Source organism: Dermacentor albipictus, chromosome 6, assembly GCF_038994185.2.
Source record: "Dermacentor albipictus isolate Rhodes 1998 colony chromosome 6, USDA_Dalb.pri_finalv2, whole genome shotgun sequence".
In the NCBI taxonomy this organism is placed as follows: domain Eukaryota; kingdom Metazoa; phylum Arthropoda; class Arachnida; order Ixodida; family Ixodidae; genus Dermacentor; species Dermacentor albipictus.
In genome coordinates, this window is record NC_091826.1 from 50,653,578 (window position 1) to 50,680,918 (window position 27,341).

A 27,341-nucleotide genomic window follows, 5' to 3' on the forward strand; every position below is an offset into this window, starting at 1 on the left:
TTTCTGAAAGATGTTGTATTACATGTAACTAGCCCATACGTTCGTAGCGCCTCCTCTCTATAGAGGATAGCGCTGTGATAGTTGTTTCGAATAGCACATGCCTCTCGTCCCTTGGGTTCAAGGGTTTTGACGAGGCAGTGGTGCCCTTAGAAAATTGTAGCATCTCACATATTTTGTACATTGCATCAATTTTCCCAATACATTCTAGTGTTCATAGTATTCGTCATTAGTCATCGCCATAATTTTATAGCACGTAGATTTTACGCACTTTACAGCGACAATTTTTAGGCCACTTTACAGCCAAGTCACATCTCCATAATACATCGTCAACATCACCACTTGTCATGGCGCTCTTTGGCCAAACCTGGCCCTTGCGCCATTAAACACCACATATCATCATCATCACCTCGTGAGCTTTTTGGCGACCTCTTCGGCCTCGTCGAATGTGTCCGGAAGTTCGATGCCTCGAGTTTCTGGCAGAAACATGGCCGCTGCTGCTCCAATGACTGCTGCCGTTGCTAGTAGAGCAGCAGCCACATACACGGAAGCCTGCTTCTTCTGCGTATGATATGTGTACGTGCCAGAAAAAAAAAGAATAACACTCTTCAGTACACAGCACGGTCTTATCTCCTGGCTCTCATTACCAAATCTCATACACATATTTTCGAGCAGTCTCCTCTTAGTAGACGCCTACATTTACTGGCACAATGTCGTAGTGCAGTCGCATGTGGTGTGTACCCCATACGGCGCTTGGTAACAAGGCATGGGCTAGAAGCAGGACAACATGTGCGACGAGGACAAATGTTGACGAGGACAGGTTGGGATGGAGACGAGCAACGAACAACTCACAAGAAGGCTCATGAAGGGAGCCATGATCCCCCCAACGCGACCGACCGTGAAGCACGCGGCGAAGCCGAACCCGCGCGCCGCTGTAGGGAACAACTCCATGGTCCAGACCCACTTGACCGATGTCGAGAGGGGGAGTACGAAACGACCCGCCATGGACATCGATAGGCCTACGTAAGGCCAACCTGCGTAGAAGTGTTTACAAAGTGGCCACATGTGTAAGCGCAAGCGAGCATGTTTTATACGTGCTGAACAAGCTGCAAATAGCGCATGGGCTGGACGAATATAGGGACTATAAAGTCACTATATAGTGACTTTATATAGGGAGCGAATAGCGCATGGGCAGGAGGAATCGAAGCAATAGACACGGCACTGCGTTTTCCATCCCAAATTTTGTCTCGTGCAGTGCGCTCTTCGTTACCTCTTCATAAAGGACAGTTGCAGAATGAAAGCAGTGGCTAAAGAGGAGAATCGGCACTCCCAATGCCTGATTGTTGATACACGAGATGTTTGCCATTGGCCGTCCACCGTCACCAAAAATATGTTCGTAATAACAATGAGCCGCCAGCACCGACAACAAAGGCAAAGTTGTGATACCACTATTTCTACGCGCAGGAATATTAGCTCAGGTGGTATAATTCAAGGTAAAGAATGGTCTCCACGGAAGTTACCATATTACTTGAAGCAGTCGGGGGTAAAGGAAGAATATAAGTTGAGGCTAGGATGCTTGAAAAAGACGCATTCAGTTTTCCATGTTACGGCAAAGAAGCTTTACGTCATAGCTAAACCCATGTGAAGCACTAACATTGTACCTACTTCTATTTTTTTCGGCATCTCTTAATAAAGCAACTTCAACGAGCGACGGCCAGGATTCTTACCTGGGGGCGTCAACTCCACCGCGGCTGCTGCGATCCCCACCAATATGAGAGTGGCCGCCTGAGACGGCTTACGACGACAATAGTATACCATGACCAGACCGACGAATGCACCGGGTATCTCGGCCGCCGTGGACACGGCGAAGTTGACCAGGTGGCTACCCTCGATGTCCACGGCACCGAGCATCATAGCGAACATGAGGAAATTGTCGCAGAACCTGTCGCAAGGGTTGACCGTGAAACACGTGTTGTGGACCATTTCATGTCAAAACAATACTTTATGTTGAAAGTGTTTCTAAGTACAGCAAAGGCACTAAACGTTACACGCAGAATCTCCTATGGGAGTTGTATAAATGATGCGTAAGCATTGCGATTTGTCACCTGCTGTTTCGTCGTCGTATGCTGCTGTGTTTGGTACAATTGCTAGAAACACCGCGAAATAATTGTGAAATGGAGAAGCGCAGATGAAACACCGAAATATTAAGAGTGAACAGCATGAGATGAGGAAGAAGAGGCGAGTAATAGCAATGTTGACTCAGGTTACATGATGGAGCGTTTGGATGATGCCGCTGCTTCGTGGAAGTTGAGCACTGACCGTTGCGTGCTGTAGTGCATGGCGTAATTGAATAGCGTCCCGTTTAGTAGACATCGTGCGTACACATGTACGGTGACGCTGCCTCCTCTCGATGTGAACCGTTATCAAACACGTGATCAACCGAAATCCGGTGGCGGATGCGTATGACCGAGCCGGCCCTGTCCTTCAAGCGGTCGTCTTTTGCGACGGACGGACGGATGTCCTCGCTGGGTAAGTGTAGAAATGCTTACACATTGAAACCAAATCAACCGCGGCTGTTGCATTACCACTTGGAAATGAACATGCAGATCCGAAGCACATGCTGGAATCGATGTGAAACGGTAACTGAAGTGCCATAAGACTAAACGGAATCCGTACAACTGCCTGTGTTGTCATGTTATCCAACAGATAATCGTGTGAAACGGGCTTACGTTTATGCACCGTACTGAATTTTAGTGTTGCGCACGGTTTATGTTTATACACTAGATCTTTCCGATGCTGAACTACAAACAGTCAGCTCAAACGAGTGCGCATTTTTAGACGTCGACGCAGTGACATCACTACGACGAAATCCATATTTGGTATTTGTCGAGGGAGGAATTGCGAGAAGTTTGACGCGAACGACAGTGATAATGCTGAGTGTTATTGGCCAGTGAACCTGTCTTTGCAAGTGCTATATGACGTCACGTACGCGCCTAGTGAGCAAGGCGGTGACGCCAGCGGTAGTGACATTCGCTATCGCCGTCCACAATGTCACAAATACCGTAAACACCCGCAAAGTAGCTTCACTTGTAAGCTGCCGCAGCATTTTAATACAAATATACAATATGCAAACACAATATTCGTATTAAATGTAGCGCAGAAAAACAATTTTTAGTAACATTATGCACCAATCTTTCCACACGTAGCTAATCCTTTATAGTGCTTTTATAGTTACTTCGTCTGGTAACATTATGCATTGCGCTTTCAGAATGTATACGTTTTTTCACCATCTTATGATGCGTATACCATTTTTCTTTCATTGCTTTTTCAATATGGTTAGGCACTATACCAATAACTAGCCCAATTGGCTAAAGATCCAGACACGTGACTCACCATATTAAAACACAATATTTCCTAAATAATTTATTATTGTAATAACTAGAGCTTTCTGGGATCTGTTTGCGGTCTACAGAAGAAATGAAGTTCTCCAGCACGTTTTTGCAAGTTGCACACAGCTATCTGTCTTCCTCCTCATGAATATGCGTCAGTGTAGTCGGGAATGCTATTTGTAGCCGAAATGGTCACATTATACGTCGGGCCCACAAGGGTTTATAACTTTAGACAAGCAGTTCAAGGAACACAGAAAAAATATATAGAAATAACACGGGGCAAGACATGATTTTAAGACCTATGGTTTTCGGTTGTCAGAACACCGTAGGTTGTATAATTGTAATAATAACTGGGTTTAAAACTTTGTTGTTGACCAGCTTGGATAAAGTTAAGTAGGCAGACCGTGTATCTCATCACCGCTTTGGTAACACGGACACTGGACCGTGTCCGAGCATTGTTGGATTGTAAACATTGCCCGTACTTTGCAGTCAACGGGATCTTTTTAAACACCTTCACGGTATACTCACCTGCTCTGAATTTTTAAGTTGTATCATCTTTCGTATTCAGAGAAATATCAACAAAGAACGTAGACCGGACACACACACCTAACACACAAGTTTCTCATCCGAAAAGAAAACCTGCCGACTTGCGAAAAATGCATTGAACCTCTTACAATAATACATATTCTTATGACATGTTCACACTTTGAAACACAAAGACAGAAGCTCTTACACAACCTAAATAATTTACATGTACCTTTGCACCCTGCCCTATTACAGGCAGATGGCCCGCTAGTGCCATTTACCAACCTGTTCCACCTTTTAGAAAGAACTGGTTCTTACACGAACTATAATGCTATGCAGGTTTACCTGCTTAAACGTTGCGTTTCCTTTTGTCTTGTGGCTGGCGCAGCATGACCTTAGTTGTCTTTGTGCCAATAAACCCAAAGTAACTAACTAGAATGTGGACCTTTATTATGTTCCTGCCTGTCGTCACCAACATTCTACCGTCCACAGAACACTGAGTCTTCAAAACGGTTATCTTCATAAGCTTGATGTTTTTCGTAACTAGCTGTCATTCTGCGTTTCCGAGCTTTTCGTTGTTGTTCCCGCAGGGGCGTCTGCGTCAGCAGGCGTTTGGTATGTGGCGACACCACGGACCCGAGCACACGAGGGTTGGACCCTCCCGCGTGTAGCCGTGCGCGGCTTAGCCGTGTCTGGGGAAAAGGGGATCCTGGGGGTTGAGCCGATGCTGGGTGTTTGGACCTTTAAGGCCCCCCGGCGGAGGCAACACACCCCTTTGGCCTCTGCTTCACATAGACGGCACCCCCGGACTGACCCACCCGGGGGAAATCGGCAGTCGCCTCTTCCTATCTCTTCCTCTCGAATCTTTGTCTTTATCTCTTACTTTTTTACCTTTCCTGTCTTCTCCTCTCTTCCATTTACTTCATTCTCCTCGGCGGCAAGGGTTAACCCTGTGTGGTTATCCAACCTTGGGTACACCATATTTGGTTATAGTGGCGGCGTACGGCTGGCGTCGTGCAGACTTGCGTGCAAGCTCTGCCGCGTCCCCTCGTTGGGCTCCGTGGTGGGTGGTCGGCGCTGTTGCCGAATTTTTATACATTTTCATGGAAACCTCTTTCCCCAAACTTCCTGATCGCCCTCAGAAACGAGGGCGCACCGAAGAGCTCTTTCAATTTTTCGGACGACAAGTCCACAACTTTCCTCGATTTCACGTCATTCACTCAGAAAAGCCAGACAAACTAGTGCGATCCATTTCACCGTTCCTTGTATCCAAGTCTTTGACCGAAGTTTTCGGTACAGGATATAAGGTGTCGAGAATGTCAAGTGGCGATCTCCTTTTGGAGCTCCAAAACCAGAAGCAGTATGAAAAGCTGCCGAAACTTGTCGCATTTGGCGAGACCCAAATAACAGTAACCCCGCACCGTACCATGAACACAAGCCGCGGTGTTGTCTCGGACGATGACTTGCTGGAGCTCACGGAGGATGAACTCTTGGAGGGCTTCAGTGACCAGAACGTTATCAATGTTAAAAGAATTAAGATCAGGCGTGACAGCAAAGAAATCAAGACCAAACACCTTATATTGACTTTCGGCTCAAGTATTCTGCCCGAGTCTGTAGAGGCCGGGTACATCAAGCTCCGTGTTAGGCCATATGTGCCAAATCCGCTTAGATGTTTCAAATGCCAACGCTTCGGTCACAGTTCGCAGAGCTGCCGAGGCCGTCAAACCTGTGCGAAGTGCAGTGCACACGAACATACTTCTGAAGCTTGCGTGAACACTCTCCATTGTGTAAACTGTGAAGGCGAGCACGCCGCATACTCGCGGTCGTGCCCGTCCTGGAAAAAAGAGAAAGACATAGTCACAATCAAAGTAAAGGAAAACATATCATTCAAAGAGGCACGTAGGCGGGTAGCATACTTGCCAAAGAAAAGCTTTGCCGAAGTGGCGCGTCAGGGGGCAGCGTCACAACGGCCTCCGGCGGCTGTCCGACCCACAGGCAGTGAGTCGGCAGCTACGCCATCTGCCCCCACGGCGGTTGCAGCTAGCGCTGCTCCGTCAACCCTGAATGAGGGATCATCGACCCCGAAGGTTGGCGCAGCCGAGGTTGCCCCGGCCTCCCCGGCCCCTTCCTGCGCTGGCAACAGCCGGCGCAGCCAAATCCCTCAGGGAGCCTCATCGACCTCCGGGCTGGTGGGCGCAGGGGTCTTGCCCTCCAAGGCGGGACCCTCTCTAGTAACTTCTCGCTCGCAAGAGCACGTGTCCGGCGCCTCACACGAGGCAATGGACACTACACCTTTCCTCACGGCGCGCCAAGCGCCTAAGGAGCGGCGAGGCTCCCTCGAACGCTCCAGAAAGGGCAAAACCCCGATTACAGGGCCTCGAAAGAGCTCTGTAATCTAAGACATCTTTCAGTTTCCGTACACACAGCATCAACTTACTTTAAATATGGATACACAAATCATACAGTGGAACATCAGAGGTCTTCTTAGGAACCTTGATGATGTGCAAGAGATTATACACAAACACAATCCAAAAGTGCTGTGTCTACAGGAAACACACCTCAAATCACAACACACAAACTTTCTCCGACAGCATGTTACTTTTCGCAAAGATCGCGATGATGCAATCGCATCATCGGGAGGTGTTGCAATTGTAATCCAAAAGAACATAGCATGTCAACATTTACAGCTACGAACGGCCCTTGAAGCAGTGGCGGTTCGAATTGTTTTGCTAAACAAACTGATCACTATTTGCTCGATTTATATACCTCCACACTACAAACTAAGCAAACATGAATTTCAGTCCTTCATAGATGAATTGCCAGAACCGTACGTTGTACTTGGGGATTTCAATGCGCACAACAGCCTGTGGGGCGACTCTCGTATAGATGCGCGAGGTCGTCTTGTTGAACAGTTCCTCTTCTCTTCTGGTACATGCCTGCTGAATAAGAAGGCACCCACATATTATTCTCTCGCCAACCGAACATTTTCATCCATTGACCTCAGTCTAGTTTCCCCGTGTATATTGCCTGAACTCGAATGGGAAGTTATGGAAAATCCTTACGGGAGCGACCACTTCCCCATACTAATAAGAACATCCAAAGAAAACGAATATCCTCCACAAGCTCCTAGGTGGAAGATAGACACAGCCGACTGGCAGAAATTTCGAACTCTCTCTAGCATCACATGGGCTGACCTATCTTCTTTAGAAATTGATGCTGCTGTGGATTATCTTACAGCATTCATAATAGATGCCGCATCACATTGCATACCCGAAGTAAGTGGTTTGGCATGCAAACCACGTGTACCGTGGTGGAACAGCGAGTGTCGAACCGCCCGTAAGAATCAGAACAAGGCGTGGGGGTTGCTGCGAGCTTCTCCCACCGCTGAGAATCTTATCAACTTTAAAAAAATAAAATCCCAAGGTAGGAGAACCCGCCGGCAGGCCAGAAGAGAAAGCTGGCACAAATTTTTATCGAGTATTAACTCGTTCAGAGATGAGGCCAAAGCCTGGAACAGGGTTAATAGGATTCGAGGGCGACAAACATATTCACTCCCTCTAGTAAATACACAGGGCGATACACTGAAAGATCAGGCCGACTCACTTGGGGAGCACTTTGAGAGTGTATCAAGCTCAAAACATTATTCGCAATCCTTCCTAAAATATAAACAAATAGAAGAATGCAAGCCCCTCATCAATAAATACCGACAGAATCAACCGTACAATTGCCCTTTTAGTATTGCCGAATTGAAAGCTGCCTTGAGCGCATGCAAAAGCTCCTCACCGGGATCCGATAGAATCATGTATGAAATGCTCAAAAACTTACACAATGACACGCAAGAAACACTACTTACACTTTTCAACACTATGTGGGACGCAGGGTACCTTCCAACAGCATGGAAAGAAGCTGTTGTGGTCCCTGTTTTGAAACAAGGGAAAGACCCTTCTTCAGTGGCAAGTTACCGCCCGATAGCCCTCACAAGCTGCATGTGTAAGGTATTTGAAAAAATGATAAATCGGCGACTCATCCATTCCCTTGAACAAAACAAAATGCTTGATCCCTTTCAGTGTGGCTTCCGAGAAGGGCGCTGCACAACCGACCATCTTGTACGTATGGAAGGACATATTCGTGACGCGTTTGTACACAAACAGTTCTTCTTATCGATATTCCTCGATATGGAGAAGGCGTACGATACGACCTGGCGCTACGGAATCTTGAAAGATTTGTCAGAAATGGGCATTCATGGTAATATGCTAAACATAATAAAAAGCTACTTGTCCAATCGTACCTTCCGGGTGAAAGTAGGCAATGTGCTGTCACGTCCTTTTGCACAAGAAACCGGTGTACCCCAGGGTGGCGTGCTCAGTTGCACACTCTTTATTGTTAAGATGACAACACTTCATGCTTCCTTACCACCGGCCATTTTGTATTCAGTCTATGTGGACGACATTCAAATCGGTTTCAAATCCTGTAATCTCGCAGTGTGCGAGAGACAGGTGCAGCATGGTTTGAACAAGGTGTCAGGGTGGGCAGAGAAAAATGGATTCAAAATCAATCCTCATAAGAGTTCTTGTGTTTTGTTCACAAGGAAGAGAGGCCTAGTTCCGGATCCCTGCTTGGAAGTCTGTGGACAACAGATACCTGTAAACAAAGAACATAAATTTCTAGGTGTCATACTTGACTACAGACTCACTTTCGTCCCCCACATTAAACATCTTAAAGAAAAATGTCTGAAAACAATGAACATAATGAAACTTCTTTCCCAGACTACGTGGGGTAGTGACAGGAAGTGTTTAATGAATCTATATAAAAGCCTCATTCGATCACGACTAGACTACGGTGCCGTCATTTATCACTCTGCCGCCCCGAGCGCACTAAAGATGCTAGACCCTGTTCACCATCTGGGCATCCGTTTAGCCACAGGAGCTTTCAGAACGAGTCCCGTACAAAGTTTATATGCAGAATCGAATGAGTGGTCACTTCATATCCAGAGAACATACATCAGCCAAACATATTTTTTGAAAGTCCACTCTAATCCCGAACATCTCTGTTTTAACACCATTAATGATATGACATATGCTACACTATTTCGTAATCGTCCTTCCGTAAGACAGCCTTTCTCGCTGCGTGTGAGGGAGCTTAGTCATGAAATGCATGTTCCAATCCTCGAACTTCGCCTAATGCATCCAGCCAAGCTGCTACCTCCTTGGGAGTGGCAGTTGATACAATGCGATACATCTTTCATGGAAGTTACAAAAAACGCTCCAGAGATTGAAATCCAGATGCATTTCCGGGAACTCCAGCACAAACACTCCTGCACGGAGTTCTACACAGACGCATCGAAGTCACACGACGGGGTGTCCTATGCAGCCGTCGGGCCATCCTTCTCGGAAACCGATGTACTGCATGCGGAAACTAGTATCTTTACGGCTGAGGCTTACGCACTACTGTCGGCTGTGAAGCATATAAGGAAATCAAAACTCCAGAAAGCAGTCATATATACAGATTCCCTTAGTGTTGTGAAGGCCTTGATGGCTTTCTCTAACCACAAAAATCCAGTAATTAACGAACTTTATTCTGCTCTGTGTAAAGCGCATATAGGTAATCAGCATGTCATCATATGCTGGGTGCCAGGTCATGGGCATCGAAGGTAACGTTCTTGCGGACCAGATGGCCACGTCAGTTACATCGCATTCTGCTAATCCCACCGCTGCAGTTCCTGTCACAGACCTGAAGCCCTTCTTACGGAGGAAACTACGGAACCAGTGGCAACGGCTATGGGACGCGGAAAGAAATAATAAGCTCCACGTGATAAAGCCACAGTTAGGATTCTGGCCTTCAGTAACAAAATCACGCCGGACAGATGTCCTATTCTGTCGTCTAAGAATAGGACACACATTTGGCACACATAACTTTTTACTCACCGGAAATGAGCCTCCAACCTGTGGTAGATGCGGGGAGAGGCTGACCGTCCTCCACGTCCTCCTGGAGTGTCGGGAAGCCGAACATGAAAGAAAGAAGCATTTTCCCTTAGCATATCGGCAGCGCATCCCCCTTCATCCAGTAATGTTACTAGGCCCAGAACCGCTGTTTGACTCCAGCGCAGTCCTGGGCTTCCTGAAAGATGTTGTATTACATGTTATAAGCCCCACACACTCATAGCGTCTCCTCTTTCCAGAGGATGCCGCTGTGAAAATTTCTTTTATGTAGCACATGCCTCTAGGCCCTTGTGTCTCAAGGGCTCTAACGAGGCAGTGGTGCTCTAGTGAATTTTAGAATCTTATATATTTTCTATTTTGCATCATTCTTTTACGATGGAATTTAATGTACATAGTATTCATTAGTCATCGCCATAATTTTATAGTACGTAGATTTTACGCACTTTACAGCGAATATTTTTAGGCCACTCTACAGCCAAGTCACATCTTCATAATACACCGTCAACATTAACACTTGTCATGGCGCTCTTTGGCCAAACCTGGCCCTTGCGCCACAAAAAACCACACATCATCATCATCATTTTCGTTGTTGTTTCATAGTTTGACGCACTTTTCAACTGAATCTATTATGTTTCTTTTGTATTTACCTTGGGTTTTGTTGTATGTGCAAACTTGATTTCATAACTGTACCTTTTATTGTTTGTTTTTTACTGATACTCCTCTGCAGTTTTTTTAATGTATGCGTGCGGGGTAGGGAGGGCAGCTCAGAGCTTACGGTTGTTCCTGGACACGGTAAATAAATAAATTAGTGATTGATTAAGTGTAAGGCTGTTCTAGCTAGGGCACGAGCCAGTACATTTACGGTTGCAGTATTTTTTTACTGAACGCATCAGTTTAACATTGTGTGCGACGTCAGCAATGAGCAACCTGTGTACGGGCAAAAGCTTGACATTATTATATAGAAAGCGAACACTCAGGCATTCAGTACATAATTTGCTTCGATTAGCAATACCTGTCTTGAAGCTTAGGTTTAATCAAGAATAAGAAAAACAAGGAAAGATAAGCAAAAGTGGTCTTCTTTTTCTTGTCGATTAAGGTGATAGCAGAGGTTCTAGAAAACGGGAGGATTCAACCTGCGTTTTTTTACAGATCTCATTTTGTGAACATGTCGTCCTTATACCTAAACTTTTAAAGATTGACTTTATATTGTTTACTATAGGTGTGTGTTGAGAACTGATCAAAAGAGGCTCTTCGCAAGGCTCTGACCTCCGAAATATCGGTGTGGAGACGAGCGAGTGGAACTGGTAAATCTGCTCTGAGTAATGCTGATGACGTAGACCCGAATGAATACTTGCGCTAAGCCGCTCCACTGCAATTTACCCCTCCACATCGCCTAACTAACCCAGTCAGACGACAGCACGAAAATTTACCTAAGCAATGCTCTATATTGATTGCTGTTGAATGCCACTGTGTGAATATTCAGTATTTTTCCCAGTGCATCAAACATGGACGACGTAATCGGCGCAGGACGCTCAGTAACGTTAGTCACTGCGCGCCTTTACAAGGGGACAAATTTATTCACAAGTGGCCTATCAGGCTTATAGGTGACAGGACAAAATTATAACTCTTGGGTTCGTAAGAAGCAACTGCTCCAAACATGTGCACCATGACAGCAGAACACACAGGAGGTGTCTGGACAGTCTCGTGGCGCCGAACAGACAACGATGCATGCTTCACACTAGTCAAACACTATCCATGGTGGCCGACGTGAATGCACCGGCGATCACGGCTCATGATTTACGGCCTACTTCAAATGATGTGCCAGCATACGACTTAAACTGTAATAGTGAGAAATATTTGCAAGCCTGAGATGATTATTTTCGTAGATGCAAGTGCTAGACTACGACGCGTGAAGTACATCACGCAACAAGATCTCAGAAAGCTGTAGACCTGATTGTTTTTATAGCGAAGGTGTAATATTCTACCAAATTCGTGCATCCATCCGTCCGTGTGTCGCCTGTATGCCGAAACTACCTCCGTCGCAGCCGCATGCACATGCACGAAAAAAAGAAAGTTGCGTTGGTCGCTCTGAACGTTATCATCTTCCGTGTATGTGCAAAGAGCATTACCATTTCCGTATTATCAGTCACGGCGGTCGCTCTGAATCTTATCATTTTATCGACCATGTTATGACGCATGACCTACGTGGCCATAGAGAAAGCGTGGGGTGGCGGCGCTCCTTCACTCCCACTGGAGGGACGAAATGCATAATAAAACGCAATAGTGTACCCACCAACCGCCGACTTTAACGTCGACCTAGCCCGCCCCGGAAGCAAGAGGATTGTGTCCTTTGTGTTGGAACGGTTTGGAATTCAGTGCTACATGAATGTCAATGCGCCGACTACGCGTCACCGGTGGTGTATAGATTCAACTTGTGGCAAGACCTTGCCTAGTATAGCATTACAACAGATAGCGTGGTACCAGAGCGACCACAATGCACTGGTCACTATGGTAACAATTGAGACAAAGTAAAGACAATAAAAACCACGAAGTTACTTGTGTGTGTCCTTATTCAATCAATATAGCAATCCGATAGCAATCAATAGGAGACAAAACAGTGGTTGATATAGTCACCCCAATAAAGCTTCTCTCGCTATCCTTCTTCACAGACTGGAAGGGCACTCATTTTTTTATTTTCAGACATCTTTAATTACTGAGTGCTCGGAGTGCTGCTTGCAGAGTCCTGAGGGTTCTAATCACTATTATGACTCTCACCGTTCTATGTCCAGTTCAGGATGAAGGCATCTTCCAGCGACCTTCAGTTACCCAGGTCTTGCACCAGCTGACACCATCGTATGTCTGCATAGTTTCCTTATTTCTTGTGCACATAGCTCTCTGGCGTCCTCACTGTGCCTTTACCTTGAACTCAATCAGGGCAAAATCTGCTGAATTCAAGTTAAACACTTCATATATTTCCACCTCGATGGGTGAAGAGCTTGCTGCAGTTCATTTCATTAATCAGAGACCACCGAAACATTCGACAGCTTTTAGTGATTACAAAGCAGCCCTTCAGCGCATACAGATCCTAATGTGCCACGGATCCAAAGAACAACTGGCCTCAGGAATTCCACAGATATATTATCGCAGCCATGACAAAGGACCCTTCTTCTGTGCTGCGATTGATGTCCAGTGAATGTTCTTTGTCCCTGTGGGATTCGGAACGCATTCACCCTGTGTTGTTTGCGTTCGTTGTTTCTGCACATACAGACGCATATACCAGCTGGGCTGCTGCGACGTGAACAGACCATGCTGTACTGTCTGTGGCTAGGCGTTGCATTTACCAACTCCTAAGCATTCCTTATAGGAATGACCAACACCTCCACGTGCGACACATTCAGCTTTGAAAAGACGCTAGCACACATTGTCTGCGTCTGCCCGTGTTAAAGTGCCGAGAGGCAAGTGATGTGCAGAATGATGAACCAATTCGACAATCGTCTACTATCAGAACTAAAAGCTATACGCCAGCGCTCCCAAAGAATATGTGCGCAGAAGCCCTTATTCGTGTTACTAAGATTCCTGTGGTCTACGGGTCTTCACGATAGACCCTACCGCTCTATAGTATACGTTGTTTGTTTGTGGTCGTCGCACTTTCTCTTTTAATCTCCACATTACTCCTCACCATGCAGGGTAGCGAACCGGAAATATCTCCTGGTTAACCTACTTGCCTTTCAATGCAACCCTTTCCTCTCTTTGACATCGGGCTGTAACACGGGTTACCTATTTCAGCAATTCATGGCTTGTCCAACTCCTTTTTGTCCTTTCAGTTTTGCTGCAGTGGCAGCTAAACCCAGTGGCCATCTAATTTACCTTGTTGTTTACTTCTCTCTTCATTCTATATGCCCCTCTAACTTATTGCTCCTACCCGCCGTGGTTGCTCAGTGGCTATGGTGTTCGGCTGCTAAGCCCAAGCCCTCGGAATCGAGTCCCGGCAACGATGGTTGCATTTCAGCATCATCAGCAGCAGCATAGTTACGCCCACTGCAGGGCAAAGGCCTCTCCCATACTTCTCCAACTAGCCCGGTCATGTACTAATTGTGGCCATGTTGTCTCTGCAAACGTCTTAATGTCATCCGCCCACCTAACTTCCTGCCGCCCCCTGCTACGCTTCCCTTCCCTTGGAATCCAGTCCGTAACCCTTAATGACCATCGGTTATCTTCCCTCCTCATTACATGTCCGGCCCATGCCCATTTCGTTTTCTTGATTTCAACTAAGATGTCATTTACCCACGTTTGTTGTCTCACCCAATCTGCTCTTTTCTTATCCCTTAACGTTACGTCGATCATTCTTCTTTCCATAGCTCGTTGCATCGTCCTCAATTTCAGCAGAACCCTTTTCGTAATCTTCCAGGTTTCTGCCCCATATGTGAGTACTGGTAACACACAGCTGTTATACACTTTCCTTTTGAGGGATAGTGGCAACCTGCTGTTCATGATTTGAGATTGCCTTCCAAACGCATCCCAGCCCATTCTTATTCTTCTGGTTATTTCAGTCTCATGATCCGGATCCGTGGTCACTACCTGCCCTAAGTAGATGTATTCCCTTACCACTTCCAGTGCCTCACTACCTATCATAAACTGCTGTTCTCTTCCGAGACTGTTAAACATTACTTTAGTTTTCTGCAGATTAATTTTCAGACCCACCCTTCTGCTTTGCCTCTCCAAGTCAGTGAGCATGCATTGCAATTGGTCTCCTGAGTTACTAAGCAAGACAATATCATCAGCGAATCGCAAGTTGCTAAGGTATTCTCCATCAACTTTTATCCCCCATTCTTCCCACTCCAGGTCTCTGAATACCTCCTGTAAACATGCAGTGAATAGCATTGGAGAGATGTATCTCCCTATCTGACGCCTTTCTTTATTGGGATTTTGTTGCTTTCTTTGTGGAGGACTACGGTGGCTGTGGAGCTGCTATAGATATCTTCCAGTATCTTTACATATGGCTCATCTACACCCTGATTCCGTAATGCCTCCAAGACTGCTGAGGTTTCGACTGAATCAAACGCTTTCTCGTAATCAATTTCAATGGGGGTGAAATGAGAAAACACTCGTGTACTTATATTTATGTGCACGTTAAAGAACCCCAGGTGGTCAAAATTTCTGGAGTCCCCCACTACAGTGTGCCTCATAATCATATCGTGGTTTTGGCCCGTAGAACCCTATAGTTTAAATTGTTCAAATTTATTGCTCCATGGCTCGTTACGCGGTATTGAGGGTTTGGTGAAGCTCCTTGTTTCTATGTTTCAGGCTCACGTATTCATGCCACTAAAATGCAATGATTGGACACATTTTTTTATAAGCTGGCGGTTATGACATCGTAGCGCATTTTATATGCGGCCCATCACTTTTTTTACTAACTATCCTTCGCATGATTCGGGTCCCCTGCGACAAATGTAATTCAACTAGATAAAACGATTTTTAACCACCTGCAGAGGCTGACAAGCAATCATGACTGCATGAGTGGTGCATGTTGCTGAAGTACTAAAGCGCCAAACAGAGGCACGGACGTGTCTCTGTATCCGTGTCCATGTCTCTTCTTGTGTCGTCTGCTTGGCGCTTCAAATTTGTTGCCATCCGGTATTACGTGGATATCTGCACGAAACGGGCTTCTATGTTTACACGCATAATTTCATTCCCCTAGGCACTTACGAGGAGTAATTAACATAGACTGACTAGATGTCATTTTGCGTACGATTGTTTACCGCGGGCATCGATAATAGCGCGACAAGAGGAGTTGCTTTTATCACCCGACGGCGATTACGCAAAGTCGTCGTCCTCACGGCATTCGCCGTCCAATACTTCACAACTTGGCGGACTATAACTCACCAAACGACAAACAGAAGAAAGGTGTTCCTCCTAATCGATCTGTGCCTCAGAATCTCTATGGGGCCGATGGCACTGGTCGAAGATGCCCGAATTCTCTCCGCAATGACGCGCAACGTCGACTTCAAGTTTGGAACCTTCCGGCGGTTCATCTTCAGTATTTTAGAGATGGCGCGTTCGGCTTGCTCCTCCCTGCCAATCGTAATAAGCCAGCGTGGAGACTCCTGGATGACGCTGAAAAAAGAAAAAAAGTCCATATACAAGTCTTCCATCGCAACTCTAAAATAGGCAGAGCAGCGAAATCGCTAGACACGCAAATTGAACGTGCATTTCCTTAGTGTCTCGCATTTTTATCCCGCTTCGATTTAAGCAATACACTTGTTTCGATTTGTCCTGCTTATCAGTGCTATTGGAATATGGTTGTGAATTGCCAGGTTCGTTCTGCTCTATACTTCAAGACTCGGCACATTGTTGCGCGCTTTTTTGGAGAAAGAGAGAGCGAAACGTTTAGGATAGGGGTAACACTGGAAGGAATAGTGAGTTATGAGTGTTTCACATTGCATCACGCTAAAGCTCTGGAAGCGATATCTAGGCAAATTTTGGCGGGGGATAAACATCGAAAGCTTCGTAAACTGCGGGGTGAGCCACTCGTATATGGCACATATTTTCGAGCAGTATAGCGTGAAGTGCCGCTTGTTCAATCACATCTAATACATCTACATATACCCCCGCAAACATGTATTTTTTCATGCGTGCGGTGCGTACTCTTATAAATGCGTACGCACGAACGTATTGAGGCAAATACCATAGGTACATACATGTATGTAAACGTCAACGCGCTCATCGAATAGGTAACAGCCATCAAATGCTTATGTTACGCGGGTTGTGTTAGCAGTAATTTTCTTACAAGTAAATTGGAAGTCACTTTGTGAGGTGTAACAGGTTGAACATTGTTTCTGCTCCGTGCATACATTTGAGGGCCTAAAAGGACAGATTTCCTGCCTACGGCAGGAAATTTGGCGATCCACATCAAATGGGATGCCTGTTAAACGCAAGTAACTCCCGAGCACTTTGCAGGTGTACGTAGTAATCGCCTGAAGTTTAGAAAAAACTGAGCATAGTCCACGTCATCAATGCAAGAGAACAGTACTAGGAAAAGAAATCTATGTACGAATATTATAAAAGGTAATCTAACTGCGATGTGAGGCTGAAGAGAAATGTGACATTCAGAGGCAGAAATATTGGCTAGTTGGTGAGAATTGATGACTCGAAGAAACCGGTGGAGAAAGCGGGCACACAAGAGGTATGAAAGGAACAACATGAAACGCTCACTGCCAACTTTTCTGTCTGCAACCGAGCGAGCCACAGCCATTAACCTAACCAACTGTCAGCTTTTCAGTCTATCGTCGGCGATCGTGTTGTCCTTTTTATTGGTTTTCTGTCCACAATTTCGATAGACGTGCCTTTGAAAATGCGGAACGCCACGTTGTTGCATTTCTAATTATGTAGGAGCATCTGTCAACCATGCTCTCTGACCAGGGTGTTACAATGCCTAAAATTCGATAAATTTATATCATCAAATCTACCACCTCAGTCATACTTTAAGCGACTCTCTTTTGTTACCATCATTGTAGATTTGTTACATACACCATCATCAGTTTAATGTTGACGTGCCCATGTAGCTACCCTAACCTGCGTAGCAATTCGTTTGTTCCCAGAGCTAACATGAATGGGAACAGCCTTCTTGCTTCCATTGTTTCCATTCTAGGTGCCAGGGAAATTGAGAAGGCCCTCAGTAACAATTTACCGTTTCGTGCATTTACCGTTACGCTGGTGAAATGTTTTGTTCACGTGTCACCCACTCTACTCTGTTGTGCTTGGGTCTTGAAAGAAAATAATCGAATTAAATGAGCACGTGTCAGTATGAAATTAAATGAAGTGTATCAGTGTGAGTCAAGAGAGTTCTTTCCCGCTCTACGCATGTGTACTAACAGCATGAATGGTACGCAGGCCAAAGCGACGAGACCAGAGACAAGCTGAAGAAGTTTCCAATCTGACAGTAGATAGGCCACACCGGGCAGCAGCATGGTGGGTATGGCGTATCCAGCCGTGTAGCCGATGTTCAGGAACGTTCGGAAGCGAGGCTCCAAGATCTCGGCCACTGCGGGAGTCAGTGACCACATGAATTGAATTACACAGTACACTTAACATCATTCATCAGACCTCACCATTTACTCACTACACGAAGGTCCATGATTGTGTAAACAGAGGTAATAGACGTTGTTTACACACCTAAGCAGGAAAGTTACGATGAACATTGTAAGAACGCATTTCACGAAGTTCTTCCTTCACTTTCCGCTGAGAAACTCAACACCTGTGCAAAGGACTGGGGAAATATCGACGCACTGTTCTGTTTTTGCTCACAGCATCACTATCACTACTAGACAAATGACAGAGAGTGCGAGAATTCAGATTCTGTACTGCCTTCTTCCCATCTGGGAGAGCTAGACCACTTTGCCGCAAGAAATCTACGTCCTGTACTGGGGCTACGGCTCATGGCCAGCACAAAACACGTTAGCGGTTCCAGGTAACATGACTTGGATTGCTTCGACAGCGAGGACTAGGCCTAACAGCAGTTTAGAAAGTTTGTATATATCTCTCCCTTTTGTCATGATAATCTGAGTTTCTTTAATGCAAAATGTTAAAATACATTTAAATGAAGCAGTTATTCCACTAAAGCATTTAGCTTGCGCGCAGCTGGAGTCGTCATAAAAATGTCACTCCACGCATTTTTGGGATAACTCTACCTGAGCAGCCTTGCCTGCTAAACAGTGAACAGTGTATAGAGGCTGTGGTCGCTAAGCTTGACGTTACTAGGCTGTTCAATTAAGAATGTTTTGTCTTCCAACGTTGCGTGAACGTGAGCGCATTCCATTGCCTCGGCAAGCCACCTGGAAAACTCCCCCGCTCGTGCTACCCAAAACAGACGACAAAGCCCGGTCACGCATGACATCGGCTTCGATACCGTGAGTGCGCGCGCGATCTCAAATGTTACGTCAAGAGCATGGCTTCGGAGATAAGGTTACGCGCAGTGTAACGTGCGCACCCGCCGATCTCGGAAGCTATGCCGAGAGCGACCACCTTTGATTCTTGGGCCACACGGCGCAATGCGCTGCAGACCTTGCCTAGCACGCCCAACAGGCAACAGCTAGCGGTTTCGTATGAGCTGAGGAGCAGATTCCCGGTCGTTGGCTGAAGCGATATATTCCGAACGAGTAAGTAAGGTTGCTGTTTGCGGTGAAAACACGGCGTCCTTCTTGGAGCATTACAGTTCAGGTGCGAAAGATGTCGGCGCTGCTCACGTAAGGCGGCCGAGCTTGTCTGGATGCCGGCGATGTTGATGGAGGCGAAGAAGCAGAGGGCGTTGTACCATTTCACAGACGGGGACACCGCGCCCAGAGACCCGAAGAGGGCAGCTCCGAACACGGAGAAAAAGAATACGGTTCGACGCCCGAATCTGCGAAAAAAAAAGAAAAAAAAGGAAGCAGGATGCACAACGCGCCGGCTGGACTCAGGTCGCCGCGCCGTACCATACTCATAAGCTGGATTTCTTTTTTTGTCTTCCGTATGAAGTAACGTGAGCTCCTAGTAGTGTTCAATGTCTTCCCTACTATTAAGCTCCGCTCCTCCACGTGACATCAAATCTGAATCTGCTGAAACTACTGCAACTGCTAGAACTACTATCAGTACACGACCTGCCGACACCCCCGCTACTCCTGCTGCAGCTGTTGGCAGGCTAGGCCTTCTTCGCAAATTCAAGAATATTACGTATAGACGTATACGAAATGACGTATACCTTTTGTACTCATTAAGATTATTTCCGTATTGATCGGTTTATGTGTAACTTGCCACAGTTATGTGAAATAAGCACAAACGCGATGACGTTCGGCGGAAAAAATCAACGATTCCAAAGCAGGAAGCTGCTCTACGCCCGTAGCATGGATATAGTGCCCACCTGTCGGACATGTGCCCCATGACGAGGGACCCTACGAGGGATCCCAAAAAAACGACGCTTGTCATCATTGAGCGCTGCCATTCGTGCTGGCACACAAGGTCCCACTGCAAGATCGGAAAAGTAAACAAAGAACAAAAAGACAGCTAAGAACCAGTGTAGCAATGAAAGAGGAACGTTAAAGCGAAGTCAAGGAGGAATAATAGGTTAAGCTTCTCTTGTAACTGATGTTCATGCAAAACCGTCAAGGACCTAAAAAACGGAAAGCAGGTGCCGGCGCCTTCCTGAAGTTACGCTGCTGGCTTGTGCCGTGACACCACAAAATTTTTTAAAACGTGCGCTATTCTTCTAAGTTCTTTTACAGCGAAGCTTTCTTAGGGCGGCTTGAACGTATACCTATCATGACATTGCAAGCGCACAGCGACGTCAAGCATGGCGCGCTCCCACAGCTGATGGAAACGTTATATGCAGAAATTACATTTTAAATGGTTGGTTTCAAACCAGGTTCTACCAACAGGGAAGTCCAGCGCTCTTTCCGCTAGGCCACGGACGCATGCCTCAAAAAAAAAGGCCGGTGTTTTACGTGCCGAAATCCCGATCTCATCAAGAGATACATCGTAGAGGTGGGGGGCGGGGAGGGGGAGGGTCAGCAGGTTTATTATGAAAATTTAGGGTTTTTTTAACGTCCACACAGTGCACGATACAGGCGCGGTTTTGAGGCCTTACGAGACGTTTGGCGCGTCAGTCACGCCGCATAGGAACAGTTTCCATACAAAAAGGCAGTGCGTGTATCTGCTTGCTCATGGCGGATACGAAAGTTATGGGGACTCGTTAATTTACTGAATAAGCCTTACTACAAGATTGATGAGAGCACGCCGCGCCTGAAATGTGGAGGCCTATATAATCTTGGATCCCATATATTTAACTGGGCGCGTTCGTCGCCGAAATTCACTGCGCGTATCTCATCCTAATGTGTGGCTGTGGAATGTTTTTCTACGTGATGAACCACGTCGTGTCTTGCTACGGGACCCCTTTCAATGCTGATTGAAAACTTCCGCCTGCTCTACGAGCTACACCATGGTGGACGAGGGAAATTTGCGATCCGTCTCCCATCGTAACGTGGCGTTGTGGGGCCACTGTATACTGTAATCTGTAAATAAAGCGACCTGCACATTGCGCGTACCGTGCCTTCTTTTTCAATGTATAACACTGTCCAAAACTAATGGCGAGTTCAACAAATCGCACTAGTGCGAACTGGGGCACCCTTCTGTGATGACTCGATGAAACCACGCCCGGGTTGGCACCGGTACGATTTGTCGAGGATACCGTCAAAACCTTTGCTTACATGGATTAGTTTTCGGTATGGAGAAGGATAGCATTGTGATGTGATGAAACTGAAGACTCGACCGTAGCAAGTTCCCAGATCATTTTCTGCGCCAGAACTGCCTAAGTACAAGACAATACTTCGACATTAATGACGTCACCCCGATGTAGCAGCGCTCAGGCTACGACGCGAAATTGAAGATAAGTTTAACTTTTTCCCAAGTAATAACGAACTGTTTCACGAAAAGTGCAAGAGTTCTGAAAGGCTCACATTACCAACTTAAACTACTTCGTAGTTCCGCTTATTTGCGGTATCATTTAGCGCCTGGGAACAAGGCTGTACAATTTGTCACGTTTTATAATACGTTTATAATAGGTATCGGCTAGTCTTGCATGTCTTGTGCACCTATTGCAGTGCGATCGCACATCTTGGTCAGAGATAGTGCCACAGATTCGCCTATAACGGTCATTTCACCTTTAGGATTCTAGCCTGCACGTTATTTCGTATCACTTGTTACTGCGTCGTCGTTATGCGGAGGAATTTTTTCAATGTTTCGCTGCACAAATATCAGCCATGTCAGACACGCTGAGAGCGAAGCCTTCGTGGGCAGCCGGCTTTGCTTATTTGACGCCCACCGCTCTCTCGCCGTGATGGTCCGCGGCGGTTGTCAGCTAAAACCTGTTCTCACCATGGTGCGTAAAATTGTCTAGTAGGAATTGTGGGCTATCAGAAATAGGTACGTTTCAAATCTTTCTTTAGGGCAAATAACATTATGGCGCTTTAACTTTAGGCAAATGTCCTGCTCTGCGCCTTTTTGAGAAAAGTGTCATGCGGCTTGTGAAGGATCTTGCGTACTCTCCACTCAAAACAACATACACCCTTTGGGTCGTATCTTGCCGCATAACAATGATTGTCATCTGTCTAGTCCGCATTTACTTTCTTTAACGCTGCGAGCCCGGTACTTCCCAGTAAGCAACGACATGTGCGTTTTCAGCATGACATAGCATTCCCAACAGCATGGAGGAAAGAAACTAAAGTGAGCTAAAGCGAAGCCGGAAGTTGGCGTTGCTCCGCCTATCAGGTCAGCTCTCCTCTCTTGTTTACAATTCTCGCGAAGCCACGCCGCGCTGGGCGTAACCGGGCTGCTCGGACGCGCGTGCTCCGCAGCAATACTAAACAATCGCGATGTCTCATTGCATTACTGTTGCCGAAGTCTTGTTAAAAGAATTCGTAATGAACTTCGAAAATTGAGCCGTGAGGTCGAATCGGCTGCTTTTACCGGTTTTTATGAAAATAAACATGCCTTATAAGGACAGCCAACCGAACTGTTCTCATCAACCGCAGATACCGGCCACTGCCCAGTTTTCGCAAGCATTTTTTTAAAAAGATCCCCTTTATCGCTGCCTTCTACTTGCTTTTCTGTGCTTGGGCTATAGGTTTTGCGAGCTGGACGTCTGGCGATACGAAAAAAAAATGTACGCATTCTCACTGCACTGCAAGAGCGCACTGGAGACAAGCACGACACACCGACCCATTTGCGATCCATTTGGAGTTTATGAGCACAAACACATTCTCGCTTGATGAATCGTGGTGCTTTAGTGAACAAACTTCGGGTGAGTCTGCCTCACTGCGACAGCGCGCCGGCGAGCAGGCATTTCGCCCCCATCGAAATGCAGCCGCCGCGGCCGGGATTCGATCCCGCAAACTCGTGCTCAGTAGCCCAACACCATAGCCACTGAGCAACCACGGCGGGTCACTGTCAAAAGCAGAAATCACTGACCTGCAAGGCGTTCATTGTAGAGATTATGAAACGCATCGGTATCGGCCTTCAATGGCACGTTAGCATGATTCCGCCGGAGGGCAAAATTTCCCGTGGATATTCCTTCGTCTGTTGCCGTTGCCGTGGCATGGTGCATTCCGTAGAGCGTTGCATGCGCGCTCATTTCACGAAATTTAGTTCTTCCTGTCCCACCTGGCCACAGCAACATCTGCTAGAGCACGGTCCAGATAACGCAGCGCAACAAAACTCGAAGACCAACGCAAACCTTCCCGCACGGCGCCTTTACCACGATGGGAAACCTATGGAGCAACACGTGTGAGCGCACAGAACCATAACAAAGTCCCCATTGTGGCCCGAAAGGCGTGGCCGCTACAGCAAAGAAATAAAAAACAGCAAGAAAAGGAGAACCTATTACGTAATTTCCTCCACACTTTTCTCCTAGCGCTCGGAGGGGATAGGGCCTCTCCTCAGTTTCCTTCCTCCATGCCCGACAGGAAAGTAGCGGGCGCGGCACTTTCAAGAAAGCAAATGCAAGCAAGGCAGATGACGACTATCGTTGTGCGGCAGTTATACATCCCGAAGTACGGACAGCTGGGCTAGTTGGTTGTGATTGACATTATGAAACATCGTTCCACTGCACACTTGAACACGGACGAGAAGGACAACACGGCATTCGTGTTGTCCTTCTCCTCTCGTCCGTGTTCAGTTGTGCGCTGGAACGATGTTTCATAATGCCGATATACATTCCAAAGGGTGTACCTTTGTCTAAGACTGTGGCGCGATGTGAAGGTCCTTGCGCGAGGACTGACCTATCTAGAAACTGGCCTACCCTCCCCCCCTCGCCCTTCCATTACCATTGGAAAGGTCCTTCTTTGTTGGAAATAATGTCTCTGGCGTTTTCAGTAACTCTCAGTCGCGCTATGAGCGGTTTCTTTTGCGAGAACAACAAATAATCGTAGACTGCAATACGGGTGAGGCGTGTTTACAATACGGGTGCGGCGTGGTTACAGGAGGTATTCAGAAACCTGGATTGGGAAGAATTGGGGATAAGAGTTAATGGAGAATACCTTAGTAACTTGCGATTCGCTGATGATATTGCCTTGCTTAGTAACTCAGGGGACCAATTAGAATGCATGCTCACTAATCTGGAGAGGCAAAACAGAAGGGCGAGTCTAAAAATTAATCTGCAGAAAACTAATCTTTAACAGTCTCGGAAGAGAATAGCAGCTTACGATAGGTAGCGAGGCACTGGAAGTGGTAAGGGAATACATCTATTTAGGACAGGTAGTGACCGCGGATCCGGATCATGAGACTGAAATAATCAGAAAAATAAGTATGAGCTGGGGTGCGTTTGGCAGGCATTCCCAGGTCATGAACAGCAGGTTGTCATTATCCTTCAAGAGAAAAGTGCGTAACAGCTGTGTCTTACCAGTACTCACGTGCGGGGCAGGAACCTGGAGGCTTACAAAAAGGGTTCTGCTCAAATTGAAGACGACGCAACAAGCTATGGAAAGAAGAATAATGGGTGTAACGTTAAGGGATAAGAAAAGAGCAGATTGGGTGAGGGAACAAACGTGACATAATGACATCTTAGTCGAAATCGAGAAAAAGAAATGGGCATGGGCAGGACATGTAATGAGGAGGGAAGATAACCGATGTACATTAATGGTTACGGACTGGATTTCAAGGGAAGGGAAGCGTAGCAGGGGGCGGCAGAAAGTTAGGTGGGCGGATGAGATTAAGAAGTTTGCAGGGAGAACGTGGCCATTATCAGTACTGCTGTGGGCGTAACCAGACTGATGAAGATGATGAAGCTGATGATGATGATGATGTGATGATGTGGTGATGGCAATGCGAATCACAAGGGCCACAAAGGCTCTGTGACCACAACTGGGGAGGTTCATGCTGCTGAAGAAGCCGATGAGTTTGCACAAAGCCGCTTAGCACGATAACCATAAATGCAAGCGGCGAACAGTGGGTTTGTTGGAGAATAATAATCAAGACATGAAGAATGCATGTCATACGCTTTGCTATTTCGCGACAGGTAGTCATTGTTGGCATTGCAGCTATATTGTCGCGAGATTTAGCGACTTTCTTATCTCATTAGCCACATTTTTCTTTCTATTTAGTGGCCGCGGCGGCATTTTGGAGCGACATGACAGAAAAACTGGCAACATTTTAACGACTCCGGAGTTAGACGAATTTCCCCGAAAATGGCTTTCCATAGCACCCACATTACTATTCGAAAACTGCACGTCAGGCTCAAATTGCCTGACGGCACGTAAGCTCTGCGACCATGATGAAGCAAGCACTGTCTTCACGTCGGTGGTGTTCACATTGTGCTTATCCTTCACATCTTGTTGGCCCTAGCTGATTTCACACTGTGGTCGCGAAATGCACGCTTTGTTTTCAATTAAAAAACTCGACCTGAATGCGTTTTAGCACTGCAGGTTCTGCCATTTAACTAAATAAGTTCATTTGTTGGACGTTCGCCACCATGGAAATAAATTAATTTACCAACACTAATTGCAACAAAGTATAAGGAGATATTTAAAATGCAGCACGTGCATAATTAGACGGATTGAATGTAGAAAGGAAAAATTGGAGGACGCTTAAGCTTCGCCTTCAAGAGTGAAACGCGACAGCGTTCCCGTCGACCCGCCAAGGGGTATAAGACAATGCGCTACGGCGCAGCGATCATTTACGAGGCGCCCGCGTCGGACTTTGCACCTACAAAAAACGCGGTGAGCGTCGAGCAACGCAGCGTTCGGCGCGGCAACGAAACGTGCGCCTGAGCAAGCGGAACGAACCAAAGAACTCGGTGTCTCCGAGGGGTAAATGATCTACGCCAGCCAAACGTCGTGATCGGCATGGGCAGAAAGATATATAGATAGTGATCTATACCGGTCCCCGCACAGCACCAATCGCGCGCGGCGCGCCACCTGTCCGGGCAGCGCCGTACATTGAGAGGAGGGTGTCTTCTGTGTTTCCCTCAAGATGGCTCTGCGTGTGTGGAAAGCGCAGAAGAAATGTAGCGAAAACGTACTTCGCTACTCGTGTAACTGCAACTTCTGTAAGTTACATGCTCATAATTACCGATATACACCGCAGTATAACTTTCTACGACACATTTCTAAGACAACATCGCATTCACTAGAGGCGCTTTTGCTCCGCTTTGAAGCATCGACCTTGTGGCTGAGTGGTGGCGTCTCCGCCTCACACTCCAGAGACCCTGGTTTGATTCCCACGCAGCCCATGTTGCAAGTTGTTTATATTTATGAATTGCCTGCCAGGATTTTTTGCTCACGGCCAACGCCGCGGACGCCGACACCGACGACACCGGCTTTTCTGCGACACGAGCTCCTTAACGCTTTCGCGTTAATACGTAAAGGACCATCTGGGCTTGTTTAGGCAAATCTTAACTCACCGCTTCAGCTTCTCACTGCTTTGGGAATAACTGATACTGCATGAATTAGTTTTCAGGGGGATCAAGGAGTGTAGACTTAGTATTTGACTTACATAAAGATCACACAATTATCACCGCCGTGTCAACAACGTGCGAGCAAGGGCGTGTCGAAGAATTTAGTTCTTTCAAGATCGCCGAGATCTACGAAATTGGCACCTGTATACTGTGCTCCAATGGCTTAATTTTCGTGCTAGGAAAATAAGGTTAGCCATGTTTTTTTTAATCGTCATAGATTTCTAACCTTACATGTGGATCAAATTTTCACTTTGCCTCATCTGCAATGTATGTATAATACTAAATAGGAACCCTATACGCCCTGCAGGTACATTTGTTTATTCCTCACCCGCACTGAAGCCAGACTAACGCGAAACTCTTCGGTAGATGATTTCCGCCACGTTAGCTTATGGATATTTGTTCCGAAGCACCAACCTTATTCATATTTTATTCTACAGTTTTAGTGACAATTTTAGCGTCATCGAAGAACCATTTAGCGACATTGTCCTAGTTTAGCGACGTGTGCAAAAAAAAATTAAGGCAACACTGTCCGTGCTACGTTAAGAACTTGCCTCAAACCTACAATTTTGCTAGGAACGTTCTGTGAATGGAGCTTCATTCGTCGTAAAAGTTAAAAGTTATTACTGAACAAACCTCTGGCACTGCCGACGACCCTGGTGTCGATTCGTTGTACGACCACGCGTCGCACGACACTGTCCTCGACTGGTCGACAAGCACTGCAGAAGCGTTGTACATTAGCGCTTCCGCTGGGTACATCCGGCAGGAATCGTAATTGGGGCCGGTCGCCAGCCGAGAGTTGTTGATGACGGGAATGGCTTCGGCTTTCCACCGCTGCTCCGTCCAGTTGGCGAAGGCCGAGTCAGGTGGCCTCGAGCACCAGTGTTCGACGTCCGCGGCGACGAACAACGCTGTGAATTGTGTCCAGGAGGACGGAAATGCGCGAACGAAGGTCAACAACCAGACGATCAAGTGGTACCACCGCGGTGGTCCTATGAGAGCGCTGATTTCCTTCAT

The 27,341-nt window shown here is 46.6% G+C and overlaps 1 protein-coding gene across 1 annotated transcript; it reads right to left on the reverse strand.

Annotated features, from left to right (window-relative positions):
* Nucleotides 1–402: 402 nt before the first annotated feature.
* Nucleotides 403–27,341, reverse strand: LOC135918702 (organic cation/carnitine transporter 2-like). Its single transcript, XM_070520961.1, has 8 exons — nt 26,961–27,341; nt 19,746–19,849; nt 19,093–19,247; nt 17,723–17,891; nt 15,734–15,964; nt 1,725–1,939; nt 850–1,031; nt 403–558 (listed from the first exon to the last, which is right to left on the reverse strand). The coding sequence occupies exons 1-8, from the start codon at nt 27,339–27,341 to the stop codon at nt 403–405; spliced, it is 1,593 nt and encodes a 530-aa protein (XP_070377062.1).

Bases quoted from the DNA above. Each gene is read 5' to 3' on its own strand.
- LOC135918702 (XM_070520961.1), bottom strand. From the start codon at position 27,341: ATGAAGGAAATCAGCGCTCTCATAGGACCACCGCGGTGGTACCACTTG. The intron at 15,965-17,722 runs GTTAGTACACAT...TTCTTTTTTCAG, and splicing joins GCCTGCGTACCATTCATGCT to CGTCATCCAGGAGTCTCCAC. The intron at 559-849 runs GTGAGTTGTTCG...TATCATACGCAG, and splicing joins CTCCCTTCATGAGCCTTCTT to AAGAAGCAGGCTTCCGTGTA.